Here is a 24,087-nt window from a genome sequence, read left to right on the forward strand (position 1 = left end):
GGGTACACATGAGCACCGCAAAAGGTGTTAAAACAGCCTAGTTCCAAAGGGTGCAAAAATAAAAAATGGTCTGGTCCTTAAGTGGTTAAGAATCTGCTGTTTACATCATTCTTTCTCAGTGAATCTGTCTGCAATAGTATGGCTTCTTGGAGTACTTCCACAAAAGGGCAGGGGAGAGGGCTTTCCTCCCATGATCCATGGCCAACCTCACTTGTGAGGCTTCCGTGGATCCTGCAAAGCGGTCGTGGCGATGCAGGTATTAAACAGCAGCCTATACATGTACGGGCTTTGTCACCAATGCAGTGCATCATGACCCCGTACATGTATGGGCTTTGTCATGAAGGGGTTAATATAGAGCACCCCCCCCCCCTTGTGGCTATAACACCCTCTGCTCTAATTGGAAGGCTTTCCACACAATTTTGGAGTATTTCTGTACGATTTTGTTCCCATTCAGCCAAAAGAGTGAGGTTTGTGAGGTCAGGCACTGATGTTGGACATGAAGGCCTAGTTTGCATTCAGGATCCCAAAGGAGTTTAGTTAGATTACAGTCAGGGCTCTATACAGGCAATTCGAGTTCCTCCACCTCAGCTTCAGGTATTTATGGACCTTGCTCTGTGCACAGAGCCACAGTCATGCTGGGACATAACTTTGTTAAGCAGCTTGTCCCGTGTTATGCTGTCTGTTATAAAAGAGTAAATATATGTAGGATTCAAAAAAAACATAATATTATTACTGAAAACCTACTCCAGAAGTAAATTCATATCTGGAATATTTCTTTATTTCAAGACTATCCATGAAGGTGTCTACATTCTACATAATATTAATAAAATAAAAACAGAAACACAATTGTTTTAAATGTTTAATGTGTAAGTAAGTTGAATAAGTGTAGAAATCATTATAGTATTAATATTTTCACAATTCTAGTATATCAAGCAACTAACAGGTTTATCAACAAGTAATTCAGTTAGCAATTGTTGATCTTCCTTTTTCTGAAAAAACCAACTTAGTAGTAAAGCATAGAAACACAAAACAGAATGAGTCAAAATTTAACGGATAACTATAACTTGAATGAGCATTGGGTGAAATGGACAAATCTAGATGTTTTTGTCTATAGAGATGTAAGCTGTAATGAGGTGCTCTGTATAAATAAAACGGTAGGTCTGCCACTTATGTCTATTACTCAAGTTGCCATCACCAAGTGATCTTCCTAAAGGGTTTGCTAAGTTTGCTGGGGATGAACAAGTTAATACTTGTTAATAATGTCTCCCAAACAAAGTGAAGATCTTAAAGCTAGGAACAAAAATGCATAGTGCTGACATTCAGAATTGTTGGGTGTACACAAAGCAGGCCTTTGTTATAAACAGCCTCTGCATCTGCATAGCTACCCAAGTCACCAAAAACAGACGACTTCAGTTCTTAATTTCTACATTCATGTTTTGGTAATTGAATCATCTCCCTTCTGTACACTCCTCAACATCCTCTTTTCATTTCTAGCTCTGGGTAGCAAGCTTGTCAACCAGGTTGTTGCATTGGCAAGGTCAGAGCTAGAAAGTAAATTGTGCACCTCTCTCATCACACAGGATGCCAATTGGTCAAACATTTTATAATATTGTTTGCAGATGATGGTGCACATAGCAGCTAGTTCAAACCCAACACATACAAAAGAATATCAATAAATACATAGTGTATATACAAAACTATTTGTATAATTAAGACTGTAGGGTATACATGGTATATTGTGTCTCCCCCAAGTCTGTCACTGGCTTATGGATAAGCCATTGCTGTACCCCAAATGTACAATATTTTACAATGGAATAACTGAATAACTTAGGGTCACTTAACTAGAATATACTCCAACAAACTGCATTTAGAATGACTTTCAAGATTGCTAAATCAAACGCATGTAGAATATGGTTAGTGATTTATGTTACATTTTACAAAGCGTTATCTCACAAGGATGTAGAGATGTTGTGACATTTTAATAAGATACCAGTGAAATGTTGTTTTTCTGTGTACATGACTTTTAGTTAGCAGGTTCTCTTTTCTGTGCTAGCTTTGTAAGTGCTTCGCTCTCTAGTTTTGCTAGCCATCAGTTTGTTAGACCGAATCAGAGTGGCCACAAAACAATAACTTAACAGAATGTTCATTCTTCCAAGCTGTGACCACCTGATTCATCTCCTTTCAGAGTTTTTCAGTCGGCTGTAAAAATGCGGCTGGAAATATCATCCAGTAACCAGTCTATCCCGGCAAGGAGATTCTCCCCGGTTACTGCACTGCATCCTTGTATACACCAGTGATGAGACTTGATGTTATCTAAGTCCAGTGCCTGCAGAGACACACAGATATGTGAGGACAACTGCAGTACCAACAAACATCTGGTTTGTTTGAGATGCTACAGTGACACCATTGTTTCTTCAACAAATATGTATAACCACTATGTATCTAACATATATCAGAATTTGTAATCACAGCTACAGAAACAGACAAATGATTGTAGAAACCAGGCATCAAACAGAAAACAGCATTGTCACATAGGTGGGTTACATCTATAGAGACTACTATACAGAAAATTTTGGGAGCCAGTGCATGTGTTGAATTGATATACATAAATAGATACACAAACATTAAATATATGTTTTTATATGTGGGGGGAACCTTTCAAGATCCAGTATATAAATCTAGTCTCTAAAAGAGAAGTGCAATATCATTTTGGAAAACTGTATCACGTATATCTAAAACAAACATTACAATGTATATAAAACTAATTACCTCTCTTATTGCATCCTTTGAAAGGGCACCAGGCAGATCCTGCTTGTTGGCAAACACTAATAAGGTTGCACCAGCCAATCTCTGTAAATGAAGGGAGACGTTACTTGGCCATTGTGCCCCCCAAAAATAAAACTGGACAAATATATGAACAATTTAGGAGACAGATAAAAACTTTTAGGAGCAAACTTGAATTTCTCAGAGTGCAGTGGAATCATTAGTTAAGTGTCAGCAGTAACATTTTCAGAGCTACAACAAACTAGATTTAGGAATCTGCCAACCCCTGTCCCTAAGAGTAAAATTATTGCCTTGTAAAATTGCAGAAGACAGAGCAGAAACTAATATTGTAGACCTGCTTCAATCCAAAGAAGCAAACAGAACTAGAAAGTGAAATAGTACCACAGTTGGAATTTAGGTCAGGACATCCTAACCTCTTCCAGCAGAAGCCCAGATAATTCTTGCCCACAATCCTGTAATCGTGCACGGTCAGCACTGTCAACAACCCAGATCAACCCATCAGTGCTTTCAAAGTAGTTCCTCCAGTATGAACGCAAGGACTTCTGACCTCCCACATCCCACATGTTCAACTTGAAGCTATAATAAATGACACAAGGCACAAAATAATAAATTGATGTAATACAAAAATTAATCAGTAGTAAAACGTAACAGGATATCAGAATTGAAAACCATCACCTATGGCCGGCAGTCGTAATGCTAGACAGGTAGAATGAATAAAGCAAAGAAAGCAAAACAAGAATGATGAATGCACATGATGAATATGAATGAATTGTGCCAAGAGAAGTAAAAATGAAAGGGGTGGTAGTTAGCACAAATGCGTGGAACACGGTGCAAAAGGTGCGGTATACACGGGAAAGGTGTCTGGAAAGGAAAATGCATGGGGAGGCACTGAGAGGAAACGGGCCTGGATTGAAACACAAGCAAGAGGCGGCGCTAAAAGGTGACACAAACGGACAGCGTTATCTGAGTAACGTGTGACATGGGATACGGACTTGGCTCTCATACCCTCGATGTTCCAAGGTCTTGATGTTGAATCCCAGGGTTGGAGAGATAGTATCGATGTCCTCACCATTAAACTTTTTTAGGATAGTTGTTTTACCAGCATTATCTAGACCTCTTGGTTCAAAAAAGTGTTAAAGAAGACAGAATGGTAGAATAGAAATCTATGACCGCAAAATACAGATTATAATCCTTTCCAATTATAAGTGAACTATTATTCCAAGAGACCTACATTGACATTACCGGAATTTTGTTTTTAAAGGTGGTGTTTCACCTAGACTTTTTCCCAACTTTCCAAAATACCTAAATAATGTACCATTCTTGTATACATGTCAATAAACATTGTCCTGTTTTAAAACGTACTGATTTTCCGTAGTTTTTTTTGTTCAAACCTTCCAATGATGCCTGCTAATTTCTAACATCACATAAGGGGCCTTTGCTTAAAGGGTCTTTTTTATTTTTTTTTAAAGGGGAATTGGAGTGGTTAGTACATAGAGGAAGGCTTTTGAAAAATGACAGGACTCGGTTTCTAAGCAATTCTAGTGTCTCAATAAACGTTTATGTTACTTTTTACAACAACTATATCGGTTGATACATATTAGTGGCTGAAAACGCAAAACGATTATCAGACGTTTTCCTTTAATCTTAGCAAATATGCAGTGGTTAAAATACGGAAACAGAACATGCTGTTATTATATATACACACGCAATTAAGTAGTGAGTGATCATGTGCCCTAGATGTTGAGTTGTTTGTATGATTTTAGCATACAATCTGGATTTTTGATGAGTTATTAAATTAAGACCTAAGTGTCCAGACAAGAATAGACTAATACGGACCTCCAGCTGGACTACAATTTTCACTGTGCAAACCATGTAGTTTTTTTTCTATCCGGATTTTGATGTCTGTATTTATTTATTAAAAGATCAGAATTATTACTGACAAATCTGGTCAAGTGACATTAACAATAACTGCTACTATTATGGCAATTGAGTGAAGTGTACTAGACTTCAGTAACAACTCTGCAGAGTAAATTCTCCTGATCATCGCTTATACATGTATGAAGTTAATTTGTGACCTCAAATACTGCATGATCTTTGCGTACATTTATTTCAATTGAATTAAAATGTGCTTTGTTCACAAGAAAGTTTACACTCGAACCTGTATAATCTCATGCATTTGGGTATTTCTGTATTTTAGGAGTCCTAGATCATAAAATGTGTCTATTTAACAGAAATTGGGTCATTAAACGTGATTCATAACCAGAAATTAGCAATTCACAACTACCATACGTGGCCAATCGATATGAGCTATACGGTTCTTATCTGAGGTCAAATTCAGTGTTTCTATTTGTCAATATCCTAGTCTGGCTTTACTGACCCGATCATACTACCGCTTCATCAGACAAATGAGAAATAAATATTTTACTCAGAGCTGGTCTAATGATTTCTATCATTATAACTTGCTTGGTCAGAAATGCTTTTGACTTGATAAAGAGAGGACTCCCGAAAGCTTGTGCATTATTTTAAATACTGTTAGTCCAATAAAAAGGTATTACAAGATTCTGCAACATTCTGGTTTTTTTTTTGCATTCTATCATCATAAGCAAACTATGTTTCTGATAGCCCTGCTCCTACAGAGAGAACCTGTCAGTGCTCCTAGCCCACCACCTCTTCATCCTAGGTCGCCAAGGTGGGCCAACCCCAGCCTCCATTCTCCAAGTCAACTACCATGGCCTTAAATTATAGCACTTGGCAGGGCGTTTGTGTAGAACATGAATTGCAACTATCATGGTGCTATGGAACTGTAATAACACAGAGAAGACGCAGCATTTATTAGTCTGTTTTACAGAGTTGTAATATGGAACATAATAGCAGACCCATAAAACATGGGACATGCTAACATTCTCGCTGTTTAAGCAATATGAATCGCAGCATGCACTATAATGACGCTACAAAGACTGCGGGGTCTTCTTTTATTAGCGTACAGGGGCACACTTATCAACTTCCACCCTTACGTTCACATTAAGGATACAGCATAAGTAGACGGACTTCCCGCTCCTTCTGTTTCATTTTCTTTAGGATGGTTAACAGACCCATTTCACCGACAGTCTCTCTTCTTACTCCTCGCTTCCGTCTACCAGCTAAATCAACCAATCGTAGTTAGGCTTCAAGCGACTCAACCTTAACTGTGGTCTGTTCATCTGCCAATCATCCACTAGCGTTATCCTCCATGGTCACGCCCCAGGCTCGTAGTAACTGCCAGCCAATAGAATGCGCTGTAGAAATCAGTCGTCGTAGATACGTAGGCATTTTTTCAAAGACCAATGCATATAGCGGCATTCAGCAGATTTTCCCAACGCAATTGAAAGGGGGCGGCACCAAAACTTAAAGGGACCGCAAAGCCTTCATATGCATTAAAGTGAATAAAGTGACTGGAGAGTCTTTTTAAAGTAAATGGACTGTTTGTGTTTCTGATGGTGCCGATTTTGGTGTAACTATTTATGATTGACCTATTAAGAGTTGGGCGGCTTCCTATGGAAATTATTAATTAGTCGTGCAAATTTTCACACTAAAAGGGGTCAACAAACCCTTATATAATGCCCTGAACTATAAAGTAACTATGAGCATGAAAACCCATGGCCTTTCGTTACCGTTTTGTCTTGATCCATTCAGCTGCAGTGCTTTAAAAGGGGCAAGAGGGAGGGGCTATTTTACAATGAAGCTACTCTCTTTATATTGGATTGTCTACTCTCTGGTGTTTAGCAAATATATACGAATTTATTAACTTAAGCGAATCTGTCATTCTGTTATTGTAAACCCGTTTATATTTATTCATATTTCATTTACACAGCCACTCACGTGTTTGTAAAAACGATATCATACATATTTGTATAATATATAAACCTGATACGACGTTTCGGGGGAGGGGACAACTCAAAGCGCCACCGTCGTTTGAAGAAAGTATCGCCTCATTCGTCTCGGTACCACAAAGCGATGATTGGCTGGCCGTTACCACGGAGACGTAGCGTTTTCGGCGTGCGACGGGCTTGGGCGGCCATCTTTTGTGTGTCGGAGTCTAAACACTGGAAACGGTGAGTGAAAGTGGGGAGACAGAAAAACGGATGGGTGGGAATTAAAGAAAGTCGGGGTTATCAAAGCATTGGCATATAAATATACGGTAGCGCTTCAATGGATGACTAAAGAGACAATTGAAACGTGGCCGATAGAGAGGGTACAATGAAAAATAAATACTAATTATTGTTTAGGTGTCTGTGTGCACAATTACTGTAACCGGGAGAGGGGAGGTGGGAAGAGCGCTCGGTGTGCGGTGGGGAAAAATAATGGTGTAAAGCAAACGTACGGTAAAATAATACGAACAATGAAGGGTGTGGATGAGACAGCCGAAACAAAGATTAGGGGCAGAGTAGATGATAGGGAGTGGGATTTAGAGGGGGTGAGGGGTGATTGGAAAACACAGCAAGTAGAGAGTCGAGAGAAAATACAGATGGCATCCTAATGGGATATGTTGTATAGAGTGAAAGGGAATATCCCTTTTCGGAATATCAGTAAAAGAAAATGGTGGAAGAGATCTTAGAAGGAACCTGGGAGGAAAGAGTATAATGGAAGTGAAGGGTGTAGAACCCGTAAAACAAAGGTGGGTTATTACACGGTGTGTGATACCTGTATTAAATTGAAAACCAAATATTCCAACAGCATGTGGTTGCAGGTCATTTTGTAAAAAAAAAACTACTGGCCCCATTTCCCCCAATCTCTGTATAACACTCTTTTTAGCACTCGTATGTGGCTTATATTTTCTATAAGGGTAAAAAAACTTTTTGTTCTAGTTGTGGTCATATTGTTGCATATCCTTGTTTTATTAAGTATTGTATGTAATAATATACATGTAATGATACGTTCATTGATTATGTCATTAAATTAGTAATAATAGTTATATTGTGTCAACTGATTTTGGAGTTCTTGCAAATTTGTGGATGCTTCTGTCCTGGGGCTTACAGAGATTGATTATAGGTGCTAGTAATGGTGAGATGTGGTTTGGAATAAGATGGTCTTTATAAATCATAGTCTACACCAGAGCTCTTCAAACCTGTGACCCAGCACTGTAATATCTCATAAATCCATGACTCTATTCGTGTGCTTACAGTAGGTGACCGGTAACTTGGACCCTGGGACAAGTTTGGTCTTTACCTCCACTATAGCAAATCTAGTCCAGTAGAAACCCCAAGAAGTAGCTCAGGACTGGAAATGAATGTCCCCGGTCACTGCCATAGGTACATTCTCATAGGCCACGCATCCAGTTTTTAGCAACTCTCTCACTCGGCTCTGTTGATGCTGTAGGACAGGAAGCAAGAGTTTTTCTCTGACCTAGTGGTCAGCATTTTGTGACCCAATACTAGGCCCTGATACCAAATTTAAAGGACCCTTATCTAATTAGTTAAAAATGAAAAGGTTTAGTAGTTGACCAAACTATTGTGTATTCTGATAAGGATCATATGATTTCTTTATTTCATTCAAACTATGTTATACTGTATTCAGGGATTACTGGTCTTTACCCTGAACTCTGTGGTATGTTCACAAACAAATGTTTGCAAGGGTAAAACATGGTCTCGTGATATTCTACCTTTTCAGGTCTCAAATGTTTGATTTATTTCTTAAGCATTTTGAAGACTAGAACATAAATTAAATTAGGATTTAAGGAACACCAATGATTGTGTTGCGTTGATTAAAAAAGACAAAAAAGCATGATCAGTTTTATGTTTTAATTTTGCCTTGTTTTCTTTGTCTATTAGGGAAACAGACCATTTGGGATCTCCGTTCTATTCCTAAATCATGGTAAAGATTTTTGTAGGTGGAGTGTCACCATCAGCATCCCCTGAGGAGTTAAAGAAACTCTTTGAGAGATATGGGCAGGTGAATGAGTGTGACATCCTCAAAAACTATGCCTTTGTCCACATGGAAAGGGAGCAAGATGCCCACCGTGCTATTGGAGAGCTACACAAACAAGAGTTCTATGGCTCCCACCTTACAGTGGAGTATGCCACATCAAAAATACGTAATGCCACCAAGATATATGTTGGAAATGTCTCAAGCAGGGCTACCACATCACAACTGAAGGAGCTTTTCGAGAAGTTTGGCAAGGTTGTAGAATGTGACATTGTCAAAAACTATGCTTTTGTGCATATGGCCAAGGAGAGGGAAGCTATGGATGCTATTTTGCACCTCAATGACACTCCTTTGGAGGACCAGAAGATATTTGTCACACTCTCTAAGAGTAACAATGCGCCCAAGAGCTCCAAGGTAGCCTCAGCAATAGTGGCAGCTCCAGCAACAGCACCTCCCCCACCAGCTCCTCCGCCCCCTCCAGCTTATTACTTCCACCGTGGACGTCTCCCTCCAACACCACCCACTTTTGCTCCATACCAACCTCGTTCTTGGTATGAGAGGGAATACTATGAAAGATACACATATGATTTCTACGATAGAGGAGGCGTTGGAGGTCGTACTACCTATGACAGAGCCTTGGCTCCTACAGCAGTGGTGGCTACAACTGCTCAGGCTTTGTCTACTACCCCTGTGGCTGCTGCACCACCAACTCCAGCCTCCATCAATGCAGCTTTGGCTCCTGCAGCATACAGGGACAGAAGCCCTGTGGGGAGGAGAACAGCAGCAGCAGCGGCAGCGGTTGTGGCACAGTATGCGGATCCATATAGCGCCTCTCAAGCCTATAGCCAGACCTACGGCCAACCCTACGCCTCTGCTTTCTCTCAATATAACATGGGTGCACCAGCATACAGCCCTGCAGAATACTACGAGAAATATGCTAACGGGTATGCAGGCCAGTACAGCCAAACCTACTAAGCCACACTGACCCTTGACACAAGCACCCCACCGTTTCTTTTTTTCTTTTGACTTGATTGTTTACTGTCCAGTAGGTCTACACAGGTTTAAGTAGCTTTCATTAGATAAGTGACTCTGTGAGGAGTGGTAATGCAGAGATGTGTCAAATTAAAAATTGTAGGTGTATGGCCCTTTAAAAAAAAAACAAAAAAAAAAACATTAATCAAATCTGACTGAAAACATAATATAGAATAAAAATATGTATAATCCAAGATGTTAATCTGAAACACTTTTGCTGTTTTGATTATTACGTTCGAGAATAAAAGGGATTTTTAATATACTGTTATAGCATATAGTCCTTGCTGCAAGTATCAGTTAGAAAATCCTTATTGTTTCATTTGCAACTTAAGCAGGGGAATTTGCCTGTTCTTATAAATTTATAACATGACATGAGTTTTATCACTTCTGTAGGTAGAGATAGAAATGTAGTATTTCTGGTTTAAAAAAAAAAAAACAAAAACAAACAGGCATCTTGATAAACTTTTTTTTTGTTTTTTTTTGTTTTAAGGCAAGAAGAATGTAAGTTAATTATAGTTGATAAATTATAGTTAAATGGGTCGGTGAGAATGTTCACATATTTTCGAGAGCACACATCAATAGGAGAGCTGTAAAGACGCAAACCGGAAAATCAATACCCGATGATAATATAGTGAGGGTGAGCAAATATAATAGAGATGAATATATTTCCGAAATGAATGCTGTTTTTTGGCACGAATAACAATGGCAAGAGTGTGAAATACTTCTGCCTTCGTTCCATGAAAACCCAATGGTTTCTTTAAATAACCTTGTTCCTAGTATAAGTTGCATATTATTGTAGCTGTTTTTGGTTAGATAATACAATATTAAAGGAAATTCCCAGTCCTGTTTTTTTTTTCTATTTTGTAATGAATATCAAGAGTGTATTTTATATGAACTTTGATGCATTTTACTGCATGCGTATGAGCACATGCATACTTTTTTTTTTTTTAAATTGAAGTTGGAAAGTTAAAGTTCTACTTTTTGTACCTTCTCTGGTTATTTCTAGAGTGGACACTGGACTTTAGTATGCTAGGAACCTGGGAACTCGCACCCCACTCCCCAACACTTGCGGGTCTCCCTCTTACCTGCATCCAGCAAGGGTGGGCTCCAGTTAACCGGAGCCAGAAAGTTCCCAGGTATGCTGGCCACACGTGCAGTAGAGTGCATGTAAGTTGAGTTCTCATCAAGCTCGGTGAGATAAAATACAAGCGATGCAATAAAAAATAAATCCCCTCAACCGTTTGCATGCAGTAAGATGTATTGGACTCCATGCAAAATACACTCCAATATGTGTTTACGTTTATATGGAGAGAGTTGTTCATTTAACCGTTTTAGTGCCAAACCACTGTAACTGACTTTTTTTGCTTTTTAGTTGATATTCCAATTTTCTTTCAGTTTATCAACGTTTCATTGTTGATTCAACCTGGCTAACCCTTTAATTTTTTTCTATGGGTGATTTAGCCGGTTTGCATGCACACATGAAAATCTCAATCCTTGCCCTATTTCTGATGTCATCAGGATTTTTGTTTTAACAAAAAGTAATAGCATTACTGCTTAAAACTAGATCCCCTTTATTTTATGTCAGTTGCCCACTTTCTTACTAGTAATGAATAAATTACATCAAACATACCATAGTCAAAGATTTGGAAAGACATAAGTAGCATATAAAAGTGGTCAAAGGATTGACAGGGTCTTTCCTATCGGTTGAAACGCCAATCCTAAAAGATTGGCAGGGTCATTCCTATTGGTTGATACGCCACTCCTAATGTCTGTACAGTTCCAGTGGTTGGAAACTTTTAGAAAGCATTTAATATGCTACTGTGGCAAAAAGTACATTCATCCAATCAGCAGCCTCTAATAGCTGCACCTGACTAAAGACTAGACTAGAGTGAAGGGCAGTATGGCATATGATTTCCTTAGGCAAAACATGCTGGATTTAAAAGTAGCGTTGATCTTAATTCTGTAATAAGTGGTAAAAAGTTTGAAGAACAACACCCAGAAAAAAACCTATACATCAAAACCAACACTATTGCATTTGTAATAGGTTACGTTTCCTCAAACTCTTAGTCATAAACCTACTGTGTCAGTTCAGTGCTAAAGCATGAGGAACTAACAGACCTCCATATTGAGGCAAAGGCCTAGCACCTAACACCGGTCATGCTGAACATTGTCAGGTATGATCTACACCCTAGACTAGGGGACCTGTTACCACTACAGGTAACTAAATTGAGTTTGGAAATATTTAGTTAAAAAGGTTATTTCATAGAAACCCAGAATGTGGCCCAGAATGACACATCTAATCAATCACCTGACCTTAAAACCCCTTTTACTCACTCACTACCCTTACCAATGCTGTCTGAGCTGATCAACACCAATTAGCAATCTAACAGTAGGGCAGCAATATGGTAGGACAAGAGTTATGATAGCGGGCTAGACATAAACCTAACACAGGTTTTTGACACGAGTATTTCTCATTTTTATGTGTAAACACACACACTAAGGGCAACTGTCAGCAATAAATGCTTGTGGCTAGTCTCTGCCAAGCTGAGCTGCTTACAGTTGTCAGGGACCTTTCCATAATAAAATGATCCCGGAGGGCCTGAGGACCACATATGGATCAATGCAATTTGATCCAGGCTCATCTTAAGTGATAACCCCAGCTGTGAACTCAGGATAATTTGTCATTTGAAACAAATCCACTACAGATGTTGACCTTTTCACCATTTTACGCTTTTCCATTTTCAGACCACCACCCTTTTATTTGTAACATAACACACACAGTTTCAGCAATCGTTTTGTTGTATAGGCTTCTTACAACATGTGAGTGTATGTTGGAGTGTGTGAAGTGAGTAAAGACAGAAACACTATGTAGGACAGAAGGTAACTGGGGATTTATGAAAAAACTAGTTAAAACTAGAGCTAGTTAAAAGGGAGAATAAAAATGCATATATCGAACAAGAAGGATGAGGGTACATGGTCAAAGGAAAAGGTTCTTCCACCAGAAGCATATTTTGTATGTTACAATATATTCTTATATTAATCAGTATATGCCCTGCATGCTTTTTCCTGTCTAACGCATTTCAAGACACGCCTTGTTTTATAACGTCAAACTAATGCTTCCCCTTCCCTTGTGCCGAACAAAAGTCTGCTACCCTCCGTCTACGAACCGCCGTCAGCCTTTCCTATCCCCTTTCTCCCCTTTACCCCTTTCCCCCTCGGACAAGAATGTTCTGTAAACTGCAGGACTCGGACGTAAAGATGCAATAAAGGTGTAATTTCTGGAGGACACCCCGCATTATGTGGCACTACCTAGTTTGAAAATGACATTGCATCCGGCCTCTGTCGAACTTTTTCCGCCGTTTGTTCCTTTAACTGTTTTTCCTCATTTCTGCTTGTGACTGTAGAACACCAAAGGCCGTTCACTCTTATGAATCTAGATGCAATGGACATCCTTAAGATACATTCCAACCAGCATGTTGATAATAATTTAGCATTTGTGTTTTTCTTGGTATAAATGAGGAGCCATTGATGATTATGGTAGACTGCTGTCTTAAAAATACACCTCACTTACATTATTTTTTATTTAATTTACAAATAATTACAGTGGACCTGACATCTAAAAAAAAATGCATTAAAAATCAAAAGGGTGCAAAACAGTTATTTCACATTAAAAATACCAGTATTTAAGATGTATGATTCATAACATACAGCACATTTGTATCGACTGTGAAGCACATCTTATCCCTTTCACGATGGAAAACGCTACTCTCATCTGACTCTTAAACTGGTTACGTACTGAGAGAAGCATGTAGCAAATTCAAACAGTGGCCACTTTAGAGGCAAATGGACAAATTTATTTATCAAAATTACCCCCGGCAAGAGTGCACTGCTGAGATAAAACATTCCGACTGAGTACTTGAACCAGGAAAATTGTGAAATAAGAAATTGGATGTTTGTGAAATTAAGAGTGAACGGACCTTAAAAATATCACTAGGTTGTTTGATTTCCTGTGTTGAGCTCTGAGTGATATGTGACTAAATAACTGTGGAATTAAATAGATGTACTATGTAATGGACTTTGTTTTGAGGGATCCGTGCCGCTCCTCCCCGACCCCGTCCGCTCTTAAACCGCTTCGCCAACGCTTTCTTCGCTGCAAATGATGGATGAAAAGAAAAAAAACCTACAATGTGTCTTCTTTTGCAGAATGTTTAACTCCCTTGTCCCCCCCCAATATCATGGTTGAATACAAGAAATAGACAGCAGATAAACTTGGGTTCTAACAAGAGGGGGAGAGAGCGAGGGAGTCTTGGAGAGGTGAGTAAAGAGGTGACTACTTTGTTAATAAAACCCTGCCTAATGATACTCACAGACTGAGATAGCACTGGTTCAACACAGGCAGCAACAGTGCCACTTGGTGTCACTGAAGGCTGCAATCTGAAATTCTCGAGCCCTCTGCAAATATATCAACCTTCCCCACACCCTTTTTGGATTTTGAAATTTGTGCCCTTGCCAGATTCCTGTCCACCAATTATTCCCTTCTTACCCCATTGCATTTTACGTCTCTCTTGTCTTTAAAGACCTCAAAGGGATCTCTAGTCCATATAATGTAAAAATTATATATAAAAAAAGAAACTTTTTTTTAAATTAAATGTAAAATAGGTACCCAGACACCTTCTGCCCCTCCATGTATAAACATACACTAAAAAACCTTTCTTGCACCCACAAACATTACGCTTTTTCTATTTCCTTAAAAACCTGTAAATGTGGGATGATATTCTACTTGGGATGTTAATGAGCATGAATCTGGGGGGTTAAGGGGATCTAATTTGTGGAAGAAATTCTATGTAAAATTGCAAAAATTTAGGCTGTAAAATTGTAATTTTCAATTGTTCTTCATTGGGCTGGAGAATGAACCACAGTAGGGAGCAGTTTTTAGTAAACATTCACAAGAGGGAAAGTTAAACAACATTTTATGCCAACAGTGAACATTACAGCTTGCCCCATTATGGACTTCAATTTAGTCTTGGGGTATGGTGCTGTATATTAAGACATACATCCTGTTAATGACCCTGTCCTAAGTAGCATTGCCAATCAGACTGGCCATCTGGCACACTGGGCAAATACCCAGTGGGCTACTGGCCCACAGCTCCCCATACCTACCCAAAGCCGCATAGTTATCCCCAGTCTAGCCCTTGTGCCAACAAACTCCCCGCATAATGCTGCAGTATGACAAAACACAAACGGGACACCTGGCCATTACACCAACAGGGAATTTTATGAGATTGCATTTTAAATACATTAACAATATGTAGTTGGTCCCCCCTTTGCTGCTTCCATTCTTCTGGGAAAGCTTTCCACAAGATTTTGGAGTGTTTCTGTGGAAATTTGCGCCCATTTTCACTGATGTTGAATGAGAAGGCCTGGCTCGCCATCTCCATTCCAGTTCATACCAAAGGCGTTAGATGGGGTTGAGGTAAGGGCTCTGTGCAGGCCAGTCAACCAGGTGGGTGGGACAATATTGTTAACCCCTTCCCCTTAACAAACATAACCCCGCTTACCACACCCATTTTCTACTCCACCTCTTCGGGCCCCCTAACTTCACCATGTAACAAGTCACTTCCCACAATGCCAGCTTTGCCCCAAACAGTCCATCAGTGCCATCTTTGTCCCCAATCAGCTTGTCAGTGCCATTTTGGGCACAAATGGGTCGTCAGTGTTATTTTTGACCCCCAAACAGCATTACAATAAATGTATCAGTGATATCTGGCACTCTGACTTTAAATAAGCCACTGAGCAAGAGGGGCAAAGCTATAGCTAGCTCTTTTTTACGCCCAAGGCAAGAACAGAAAGTTTACCCCCGCCCACAGTATTTCTTTAACGAGGTTAAACTCCCATCAATATATATACTGAGCCTGACAGTGGCATACCACAACTTCCATCACTACAACCACAGTATAACTCCTATCATTATATATTGTGATCCAGACACTGCGGGTGGTAAAGCGTATCTCTTATCATTATAGCAAGATAGACATAGACAGTGGTACCTCATAACTTCCAATATTACATTAGTATATTAATATCACTTTTTGATTAGGTGTGCTGGGCCATTGGTGCAAGCTTTTCTAGTTTAGCTGTAGGTAAAACATCCAATAATTATTCATTAATAAGTTTGAATTGATAAAAGTATGAAAGGCTGGCCCATCATAATGCACAATTAAGAATATGAACATTGATTCATCACAGATCAACAAATTAAATGTTTTAATACGGTGTGCACATTAGTATTAATTGACCCACATAGCAGGTGTAAATCACAGGTCTCACATCCCAAAGGCCACATCCCTATCACTAAGATTGCACTCACAGGGCTTGCCCCAGCACCCAGATTGCACTCACAGGAGTTTCCCAGGATCCAGATTGCACTCACAGGGCTTGCCCAGCATCCAGATTACATTCACATGATATGCCCAGCACCCAGATTGCACTCACAGGACTTGCCCCAACACCCAGATTGGACTCACAGGACTTGCCCCAGCAGCCAGGTTGCACTCAGAGGACTTGCCCCAGCAGCCAGGTTGCACTCAGAGGACTTGCCCCAGCAGCCAGGTTGCACTCAGAGGACTTGCCCCAGCAGCCACGTTTGCGCTTAGAGGACTTGCCCCAGCAGCCACGTTTGCGCTTAGAGGACTTGCCCCAGCAGCCAGGTTTGCGCTCAGAGGACTTGCCCCAGTACCCAGGTTGCACTCAGAGGACTTGCCCCAACACCCAGATTGCACTCACAGGACTTGCCCTAGCAGCCAGGTTGCACTCAGAGGACTTGCCCCAGTACCTAGGTTTCACATACATTACTTGACTCAGCAGTCAGATTGCACAAATCAGAACTGCCACCTTTCTTTCTCCTCCTCATTATGTCTCCCTTATATGTTTCTCTTTATTTATTTCACTTTTCTTACCACCTCCTCACTCTTTCTCACTATCTATCTCTCCTCCCTTTCTTACGATCTACCTCTTTTCTAAGTAATTAGTTGGGCAGACTGGATGGGCCTACTGGTTCTTACCTGCCGTCACTGTCTATGTTTCTATGTAATTTAATAGAAAAAAATAGTTTTTGAATTTTCTTCAGCTCTAGCACTTGTGTTAGACCTGACACATGTAGGAAAATTATGTCACAACTATACTTCTTATAAATGTTAGTCCTCATAATTTAGTAGTTTGTGTTTCTTGACTAAATAAATCCTGGCTTACCTAGAAATAGCAATCCAACATTGCATAATTAATGACAATGCAACAAAAACATACTGCAAGACCAAAAGGAAAAAGAAAAAGCACACACATTTATTCTCCAGACCCAATATTAATTCCACACATTATCCAAGTGCCAGTTTTCTTCAACTATAGTGAAATGCATTCAGAACCTACACAAAATGGACAGAAGTATCGGGGCACCTGACAATTACACCATCAGGGATGTTTGGGATGAACACCTTTGGGATGAACTGGAACAGAGCTTGCGAGCCAGGCCTTCTTGTCCAACATCAGTGACTGACTTAAGAAGTGCTCTTCTGGAGGAATGGGCACAAATTCTCACAGAAACACTCCAAGATCTTGTGCAAAGCTTTCCCAGAAGAATGGAAACTCTTTTAGCTGCAAAGGGGGACCAACTTTATATTAATGTCTATGTATATAAAATGCAATGTCATAAAAGTCCCTTATGGTGTAATGGTCAGGTGTCCCAATACTTTTGTCCATATAGTGTATTTTGAGAATGATATGTAATGTATTTCTCATTGATGTTTAGTGCTAATTGTTTTATTACCGTTTGCAGTCCAGGGGGTGGTGTTTGACAATGATTCTAAATCATACAGACCTGCAAGAGTTTCCTGGATATTTGGTATACACATTATTGAAGAGACTTCAACTAGATTCACCAATACATTCTAATTTTGCACAAAAGGGAAATTATATTAAAATGAGTATTTAAATGAATGCACCAACAAATAAAGATAACATTCATAAATAAGTTTTCATAGTATTAATTGAAAGAGCAATAAACAGACTTAAAAAAAAGTCAATATCACCAAAAATATGGTGAGTGAGACACCTCAACTATTTAAAATAATCTACAGGGGATAACTGAAATCTGAGAGGTATCTAATCATATCTCACAATTGGACTGCTCAGGGGACCTTTAATCTGTGCAGATATATGTACAGTGTACATGGTAGTTGCTAAATCCTATGCAACACCTGTTATGTATGTCCATCAGGGTGCCTCACAAAGAGCCCTGTACAGGAGCTCCATTTGAAAACGCTCCCTCAGGCTCGGACTGGCCATCTGGCAAAGCTGGACAAATGACAGGTTGGTCGGTCCCTTACCCTTACAGCTCCACACAGGCGTACAGCAGCCAGAGTGTAAGAGGGTAATGTGCTATCTGACGTATGTAAAGTGCCAGGGCTATTTGCTTCAAAACCTCTTGACTGCTTAGGCCTAGACCCTTCCACTATCCCCAGACCAACCCTCCACCTTTTACCGCAACTACAAAAAAACATGACAAGTATTGTGGGTAAAGGCATTAGCCACAGCTTTATTAATTCACAGGCAACTTTCAAAAACTCAACACATAAACAACCCGCTAGCTGCCAGGCAAACCCCAATAGGTGGTTCTAACCTCACACTCCCAAGATTCCCAGCCCAGCGGGTGCCATAAGACGCCATCCACCTCCAAGATCTGCATTACACGCTGGTTAGGAGGAGATCACAGCTGCTGTGACTAAAATCAAACATAACAAGGAAACAACAAAATTCACAATTCAGAATGAAAGGGGGAAGCCCCTCCCTGGCCCCCAGTTTTAACAAACCTGTGCTACCCACCAACCAATAGGTTATAACTATTATAACATGCCCTTAACTGCCCACCTATCCCAGCAGTTCTGCCTTTCTTATAGTCCAGGTTGCCCCTTGATTGCTTAGATGTAGACCCTTCGACCATCCCCATGCCAAATTCCCATCTTTTACTCGAACAAAAAACATGGCAATCATTGTGGTGAAGGGTGTTGGCCACAACTTCATTAATTCCCTTCGTACAAAACTTCAGAACATACAAATGACTTGCCAGCTGCCGAGAGTCCCATCTCAGTGGGTGCCATAAGATGCCGGCTGAGCATGCCTCCCCAAGTCTGTCCAGGCACGTTGTCCACCTCCAGGCCCGGACTGGGACAAAAAATAGGCCCGGGCATTTCAGACTGAGCAGCCCATTTTTATGAAAAAAAACATATATGTACATATACATAATACTTGGTCATTCAACATGGGAAGCCTGAAGCCACAATTTAGTACAACTAATCCTTTAAATAAATATTATAGAGTAAATAACACAATACCTTATCTTTTCCACTAAATGATTTCAGGGCCTTGAATGTTTTGTCCCCATTTAATCTCTGGATAAGTAAAAATGAAATAGTTCCTACTGTAAATTAAGGAAACAGATAACCAAACACACACACCAGGACAGGCTTTTCCACACCGACACCCAGACACACACACACACACACACCAGAACAGGCTCTGCCACACCGACACCCAATCACACACCAGGACAGGCTCTGCCACACCGACATCAAAACACACACCAGGACAGGCTCTGCCACACCGACATCCAAACACACACACCAGGACAGTTAAAAAAAGACGAAATGGTTCAGCACTCAACTCCCAGGAAGCTGGGAGCTAGCAGGAAAAAAGGAAAAAACAAAAACAGAAAGCATAACAAAAATAGCAACGTTTGGCCGAAACGTTGCTTTTTTGTTTTGCTTTCTTTGAAAAAAGTAACCTAAGGATTGGAAGCTGATTGGAGTGCTGGGGTTCTTTTCTGTGTTCCTACACACACCAGGGCAGGCTCTGCCACACCAACACCCAAACACACACCCCAGGACAGGCTCTGCCACACTGACACCCGAACACACACACACTAGGACAGGCTCTGCCACACTGACACCCAGACACACATCAGGACATGCTCTGCCACACTGACACCCAGACACACACACACCAGGACAGGCTCTGGACAGGCACACCAACACCCAAACACACCAGGACAGGCTCTGTCACACCGACACCCATACACAAACACACACAAGGACAGGATCTGCTACACTGACACCCACACACACACACCAGGACAGGCTCTGCCACACCGACACACACACACCAGGACAGGCTCTGCCACACCGACACCCAAAAACACACACCAGGACAGGCTCTGTCACACCAACACCCACACACACACACCAGGACAGGCTCTGTTACACCAACACCCACACACACACACCAGGACAGGCTCTGCCACACCGACACACACACACCAGGACAGGCTCTGCCACACCGACACCTAAAAACACACACACACACACCAGGACAGGCTCTGCCACACCAACACCCAAACACACACACAACAGGACAGGCTCTGCCACACTGACACCCAATCACAAACACCAGGACAGGCTTTGCCACACTGACACCCAATCACAAACACCAGGACAGGCTTTGCCACGCTGACACCCGCACCCTCCGCCTGCCTGTGGCATCTTTGCCACCAAAACAGCCTGCCTGTGGCATTTTTGCCACCAAAACAGCCTGCCTGTTGCATCTTTGCCCCCCCTTACACATCCATGCTATCACACACACATATTCATTCACTCGTTCACAAATATTTTTTCACTAATTCAAAGATAATCATTCACTCATTCAGATATTCATTCATACATTGATACTCATTAATTCCCTCATTCAGATACTCATTAATATCCATCATTCAGATACTCATTTGCATATACTCATTCACAAACATTCATTCACTCACTCCTTCACATACACTCATTAATTAATTCTTTCATTCAATCTCACATATTCCATACAACCTCCCTCACCCCCTTACCTGAACTGTCTGTACGCGCCGCTCGCAGACGCCGGCAGATCTACACAGGGGAAGCAGACGCGCAGCAGGGTCATGTGACGTACGTGGCGTATGTCACATGGTTCTGTTGGAGTCCTGCGTCCCCCTGGCGGTAGAAGAGACGCTGCTCGCGCGCCTGCCAGGTAAGTTGCGGGCCCGCTGCTAGAGTTGCGGGCCCGGTCGCAGTTGCTGCGGGCTTAAGGGGCAGGTGCCCCTTTTGCCCTGCATTAAGGACGGCCGATTAGGCCCAGTCAGTCCGGTCCTGACTGGGCCTATTTTAAGGTAGGGGCCTGGAGCTGCAGCTCCATTAGCCCCTAAATCAATCTGGCCCGGCCGCGGCCTGGGCTGGCCCGGCCGCGGCCCACCGGGCAAATGCCCGGTGTGCCCGATGGCCAGTCCGGGCCTGTCCACCTCCAAGATCTACATTACATGTGGGCCAGGGGAAAACAACGCCACCACAAAAAGATCTCAGCAAGTGGTCTGCCTGCAATTTGTCTTTTAACTTACCAGTCTGCAAATGTGACATAAACAACCTCCAGAGGGCCATTGACATGTTCATTTTACAAGGTCAAAGAAGTAGATTCTCTAAGTTCTTCCTTTATAAAGAGAAGATAGGGGGCCGGTCCTCTCTATCTACTATACTGCAGCTCAACTGCCAATGTTCATATAACCCTTCAACTATTAAGTGGGTCCAGTGGAACTCGGACGTATGCTGTAAGATACACTTGGAATGGGTGATGTGGCACACAAGTCTGAACATATCAGAAGTCAGTAACAGCCCTACATTCTCACATTCTCTTACTTATGGTGTCGAACAGTCTGACCCTACTATTCCAGAGTTAAAATTTTCCCTCTTCGCCAATGTTCAAACGTAAATGAGAATCAGATCTGGGCCAAACATTTGGGCCTTCGTAATGGGCTGAAATATATGAAAACATTTGGAAAGTCAAAACCTGTACTCTTATACAGGAGAACTACTTTAAGGTACCTTTGTTGGCACCTTTCCACCTCACCGACTACATCATGTGTCTCCTGACTTTGCTTCAGAGACTGTGGTGAAGAGGAAACACTGTTCCACATGTGGTGGATTTGCACAAACCTGTCTGGTCACACTTTATAACAAATTGTTGTAGCTTTAAGAGTACTCCTACGGCCAGAACCTTGGACAACATTATCCTTTAAACGCCCTGGATAAATCAGCTCAACGATATTCAGAATTTGCACTGCGGTCCGCGTAGCGATAGCTAAAACTTGGAAAACAGATATCCCTACAGTACATACCATTGAATGTAAAATATGACGTGCTCAGAATCAAAAAAATTACAGCCCATATAAATGATGTTTCACATCTATACCACAATATCTGGGACCCTTGGGTGGAGGAGTTTGCATCACCAGGCTGTTTTTGGTTTAAAAGTGGAAGCGGTTAGGAGGCTCTTTGCGAGGGCTCCCTTTTTCTGCTCAACCCAAATATGGACATATTTACCCTTCTCTTTTCGCACCTCTTCTTATTTCTTCTCTTTTTTTTCTCCCTATCTTTCACTTCACTGAATTATTTTGTTCTTTGTAAGATCATTAGACTACACTCATATATTGTTACTTTATATAATTGTTTATTAAAAAAAAATCTCAGAGTCTCGATTTTTACATCAGGAAAGGGAAAATCCACCCTCTCCGAATCTATCTCCACGCCCAGAAAAGGACAGAACTGTCTGCAGGCCCTCGGTCTTGTCACGGGACACCAAATTCCCAGGCCATTTCGCCAAAGCCAACCGCAACCTTGCAGAACCATCTCGCACTACCCACAACGAGAAAATCATTTAAATGGTGCAACACTGAGGATCAGCCCACCCTTCGAGCTACCACCCCTCAAAATAGTAACAAGAGATAAAGCAACCAATGGGCAAGCACATATCTAAAAAAATATTCACCAGCAGGTAAAAAGATTTCAGATGACACTAAATGGCACTAAAGGGGCCATAAATCCTAACCGCAACAACCTCCTTTAACAGCTTTTTCCAAATCACAGCCTCATTTAAACAAACTGAATGCAAATTTTCTGGAAACTGCATGTTTCTTCGTCAGAGCCGGCCTTAGGTGTTCTGGCGCCCTGTGCGGACTACTCCTCTGGCGCCCCCCCATCCCAAAAAAAGAAAGGAATAAAAACTTGTAACAAAACTTGTAACAAAACCCCAATCACTGTATACTACGCCAAACATTGATGTGGTGTAGGCCTACCACTTCATTGTCTGGCTTAGTAGTAGGGATGCACCGAAACGAATTCTGGACTGAAACCGAAAGTGCAGTATTTACCTGGCCAAAACCGAACTGTCTCACTCCCTTCTCCATATCTACCCCCTCCTAACTATCTACCCTTTCCCTCTTTGAAGTTCACTTACCTTTCAGGAGTCCTGCGGTGGGGGTGCAAGGCCTCTGCCTCCCAGCTCTGCCACTGTATGGAACAGTATAGAATGATGGGAGTTATGATGTACTTTTAGAGCATAATTAGATGATGAAAAAGACATTGGAAATGGTACAGCATAACACCCATCACTCTCACACACTTACCAATTCACACATATACTAATCCACACATATACCAATCCACACGTATAACAATCCACACGTATACCAATCCACACGCACACCAATCCACACGTATACACTAATCCACACATATATACCAATCCACACGTATACCAATCCACACACATACCAATCCACACACATACCAATCCACACACATACCAATCCACACATATACCAATCCACACGTATACCAATCCACACATATACACCAATCCACACATATACACTAATCCACACATATATACCAAATCCACACTTACCAATCCACACACATACCAATCCACACATATACCAGTCCACACATATACCAATCCACACACACTAATCCACACATATACCAATCCACACATACACTAATCCACACATACACTAATCCACACATACACCAATCCACACATATACCAATCCACTCTCACAGAATGCTTTCCTACCTTTCCTCTTTTCTCCTTACAGCTCCTTTTCCTTCTCTTCGCTCCTCTTCTTCAGTTCTTCTGTCTTCTTCCGGGTCAGAGGGCACGGACAGCGGTGGGCGTGGCTTCAGTGTTGTGCGCCGGGATCTGACAACAAACCCCGGCGCACAGCAGCTGATGCCGCGCGGATCACAAGGGAGCGGTATCAGAGGTCTTTAACAGACCTCCGGCTCCCTTGAGTGATTTTAAGCCGGGTTCAAGGGAGATCCCTGTCCGTCTCTGGAGGGGTGCCGGGTGCCCCCTGATGAGCGGCACCCGGTGCGGACCTACCCCCGCCCCCCCGCTAGGTACGCTGCTGGCGGCAGCGGTACGCTACGGTGGCGTCGGACCCCGCGGCGGCGCCCCCTGGAGTGTGGC

General features: G+C 41.5%; 2 protein-coding genes across 3 annotated transcripts; one reads left to right on the forward strand and one right to left on the reverse strand.

Annotated features, from left to right (window-relative positions):
- Positions 1 to 1,434: 1,434 nt before the first annotated feature.
- On the reverse strand, positions 1,435 to 6,741 carry ARL2 (ADP ribosylation factor like GTPase 2). Its single transcript, XM_053449447.1, has 6 exons — positions 6,643 to 6,741; positions 5,816 to 6,039; positions 3,790 to 3,900; positions 3,198 to 3,360; positions 2,770 to 2,850; positions 1,435 to 2,326 (listed from the first exon to the last, which is right to left on the reverse strand). The coding sequence occupies exons 2-6, from the start codon at positions 5,878 to 5,880 to the stop codon at positions 2,192 to 2,194; spliced, it is 555 nt and encodes a 184-aa protein (XP_053305422.1). The 5' UTR covers positions 5,881 to 6,039; positions 6,643 to 6,741; the 3' UTR covers positions 1,435 to 2,191.
- Positions 6,742 to 6,775: 34 nt separating this feature from the next.
- On the forward strand, positions 6,776 to 10,163 carry LOC128467740 (RNA-binding protein 4.1-like). Of its 2 annotated transcripts, none has more exons than XM_053449441.1 (2): positions 6,776 to 6,875; positions 8,592 to 10,163. In XM_053449441.1, the coding sequence occupies exon 2, from the start codon at positions 8,632 to 8,634 to the stop codon at positions 9,658 to 9,660; it is 1,029 nt and encodes a 342-aa protein (XP_053305416.1). In that variant the 5' UTR covers positions 6,776 to 6,875; positions 8,592 to 8,631; the 3' UTR covers positions 9,661 to 10,163. The 2 variants fall into 2 exon arrangements, with proteins under 2 accessions (XP_053305416.1, XP_053305417.1); XM_053449442.1 differs by lacking the exon at positions 6,776 to 6,875 and adding an exon at positions 6,893 to 7,438.
- Positions 10,164 to 24,087: the final 13,924 nt, after the last annotated feature.

Source organism: Spea bombifrons, chromosome 10, assembly GCF_027358695.1.
Source record: "Spea bombifrons isolate aSpeBom1 chromosome 10, aSpeBom1.2.pri, whole genome shotgun sequence".
In the NCBI taxonomy this organism is placed as follows: domain Eukaryota; kingdom Metazoa; phylum Chordata; class Amphibia; order Anura; family Pelobatidae; genus Spea; species Spea bombifrons.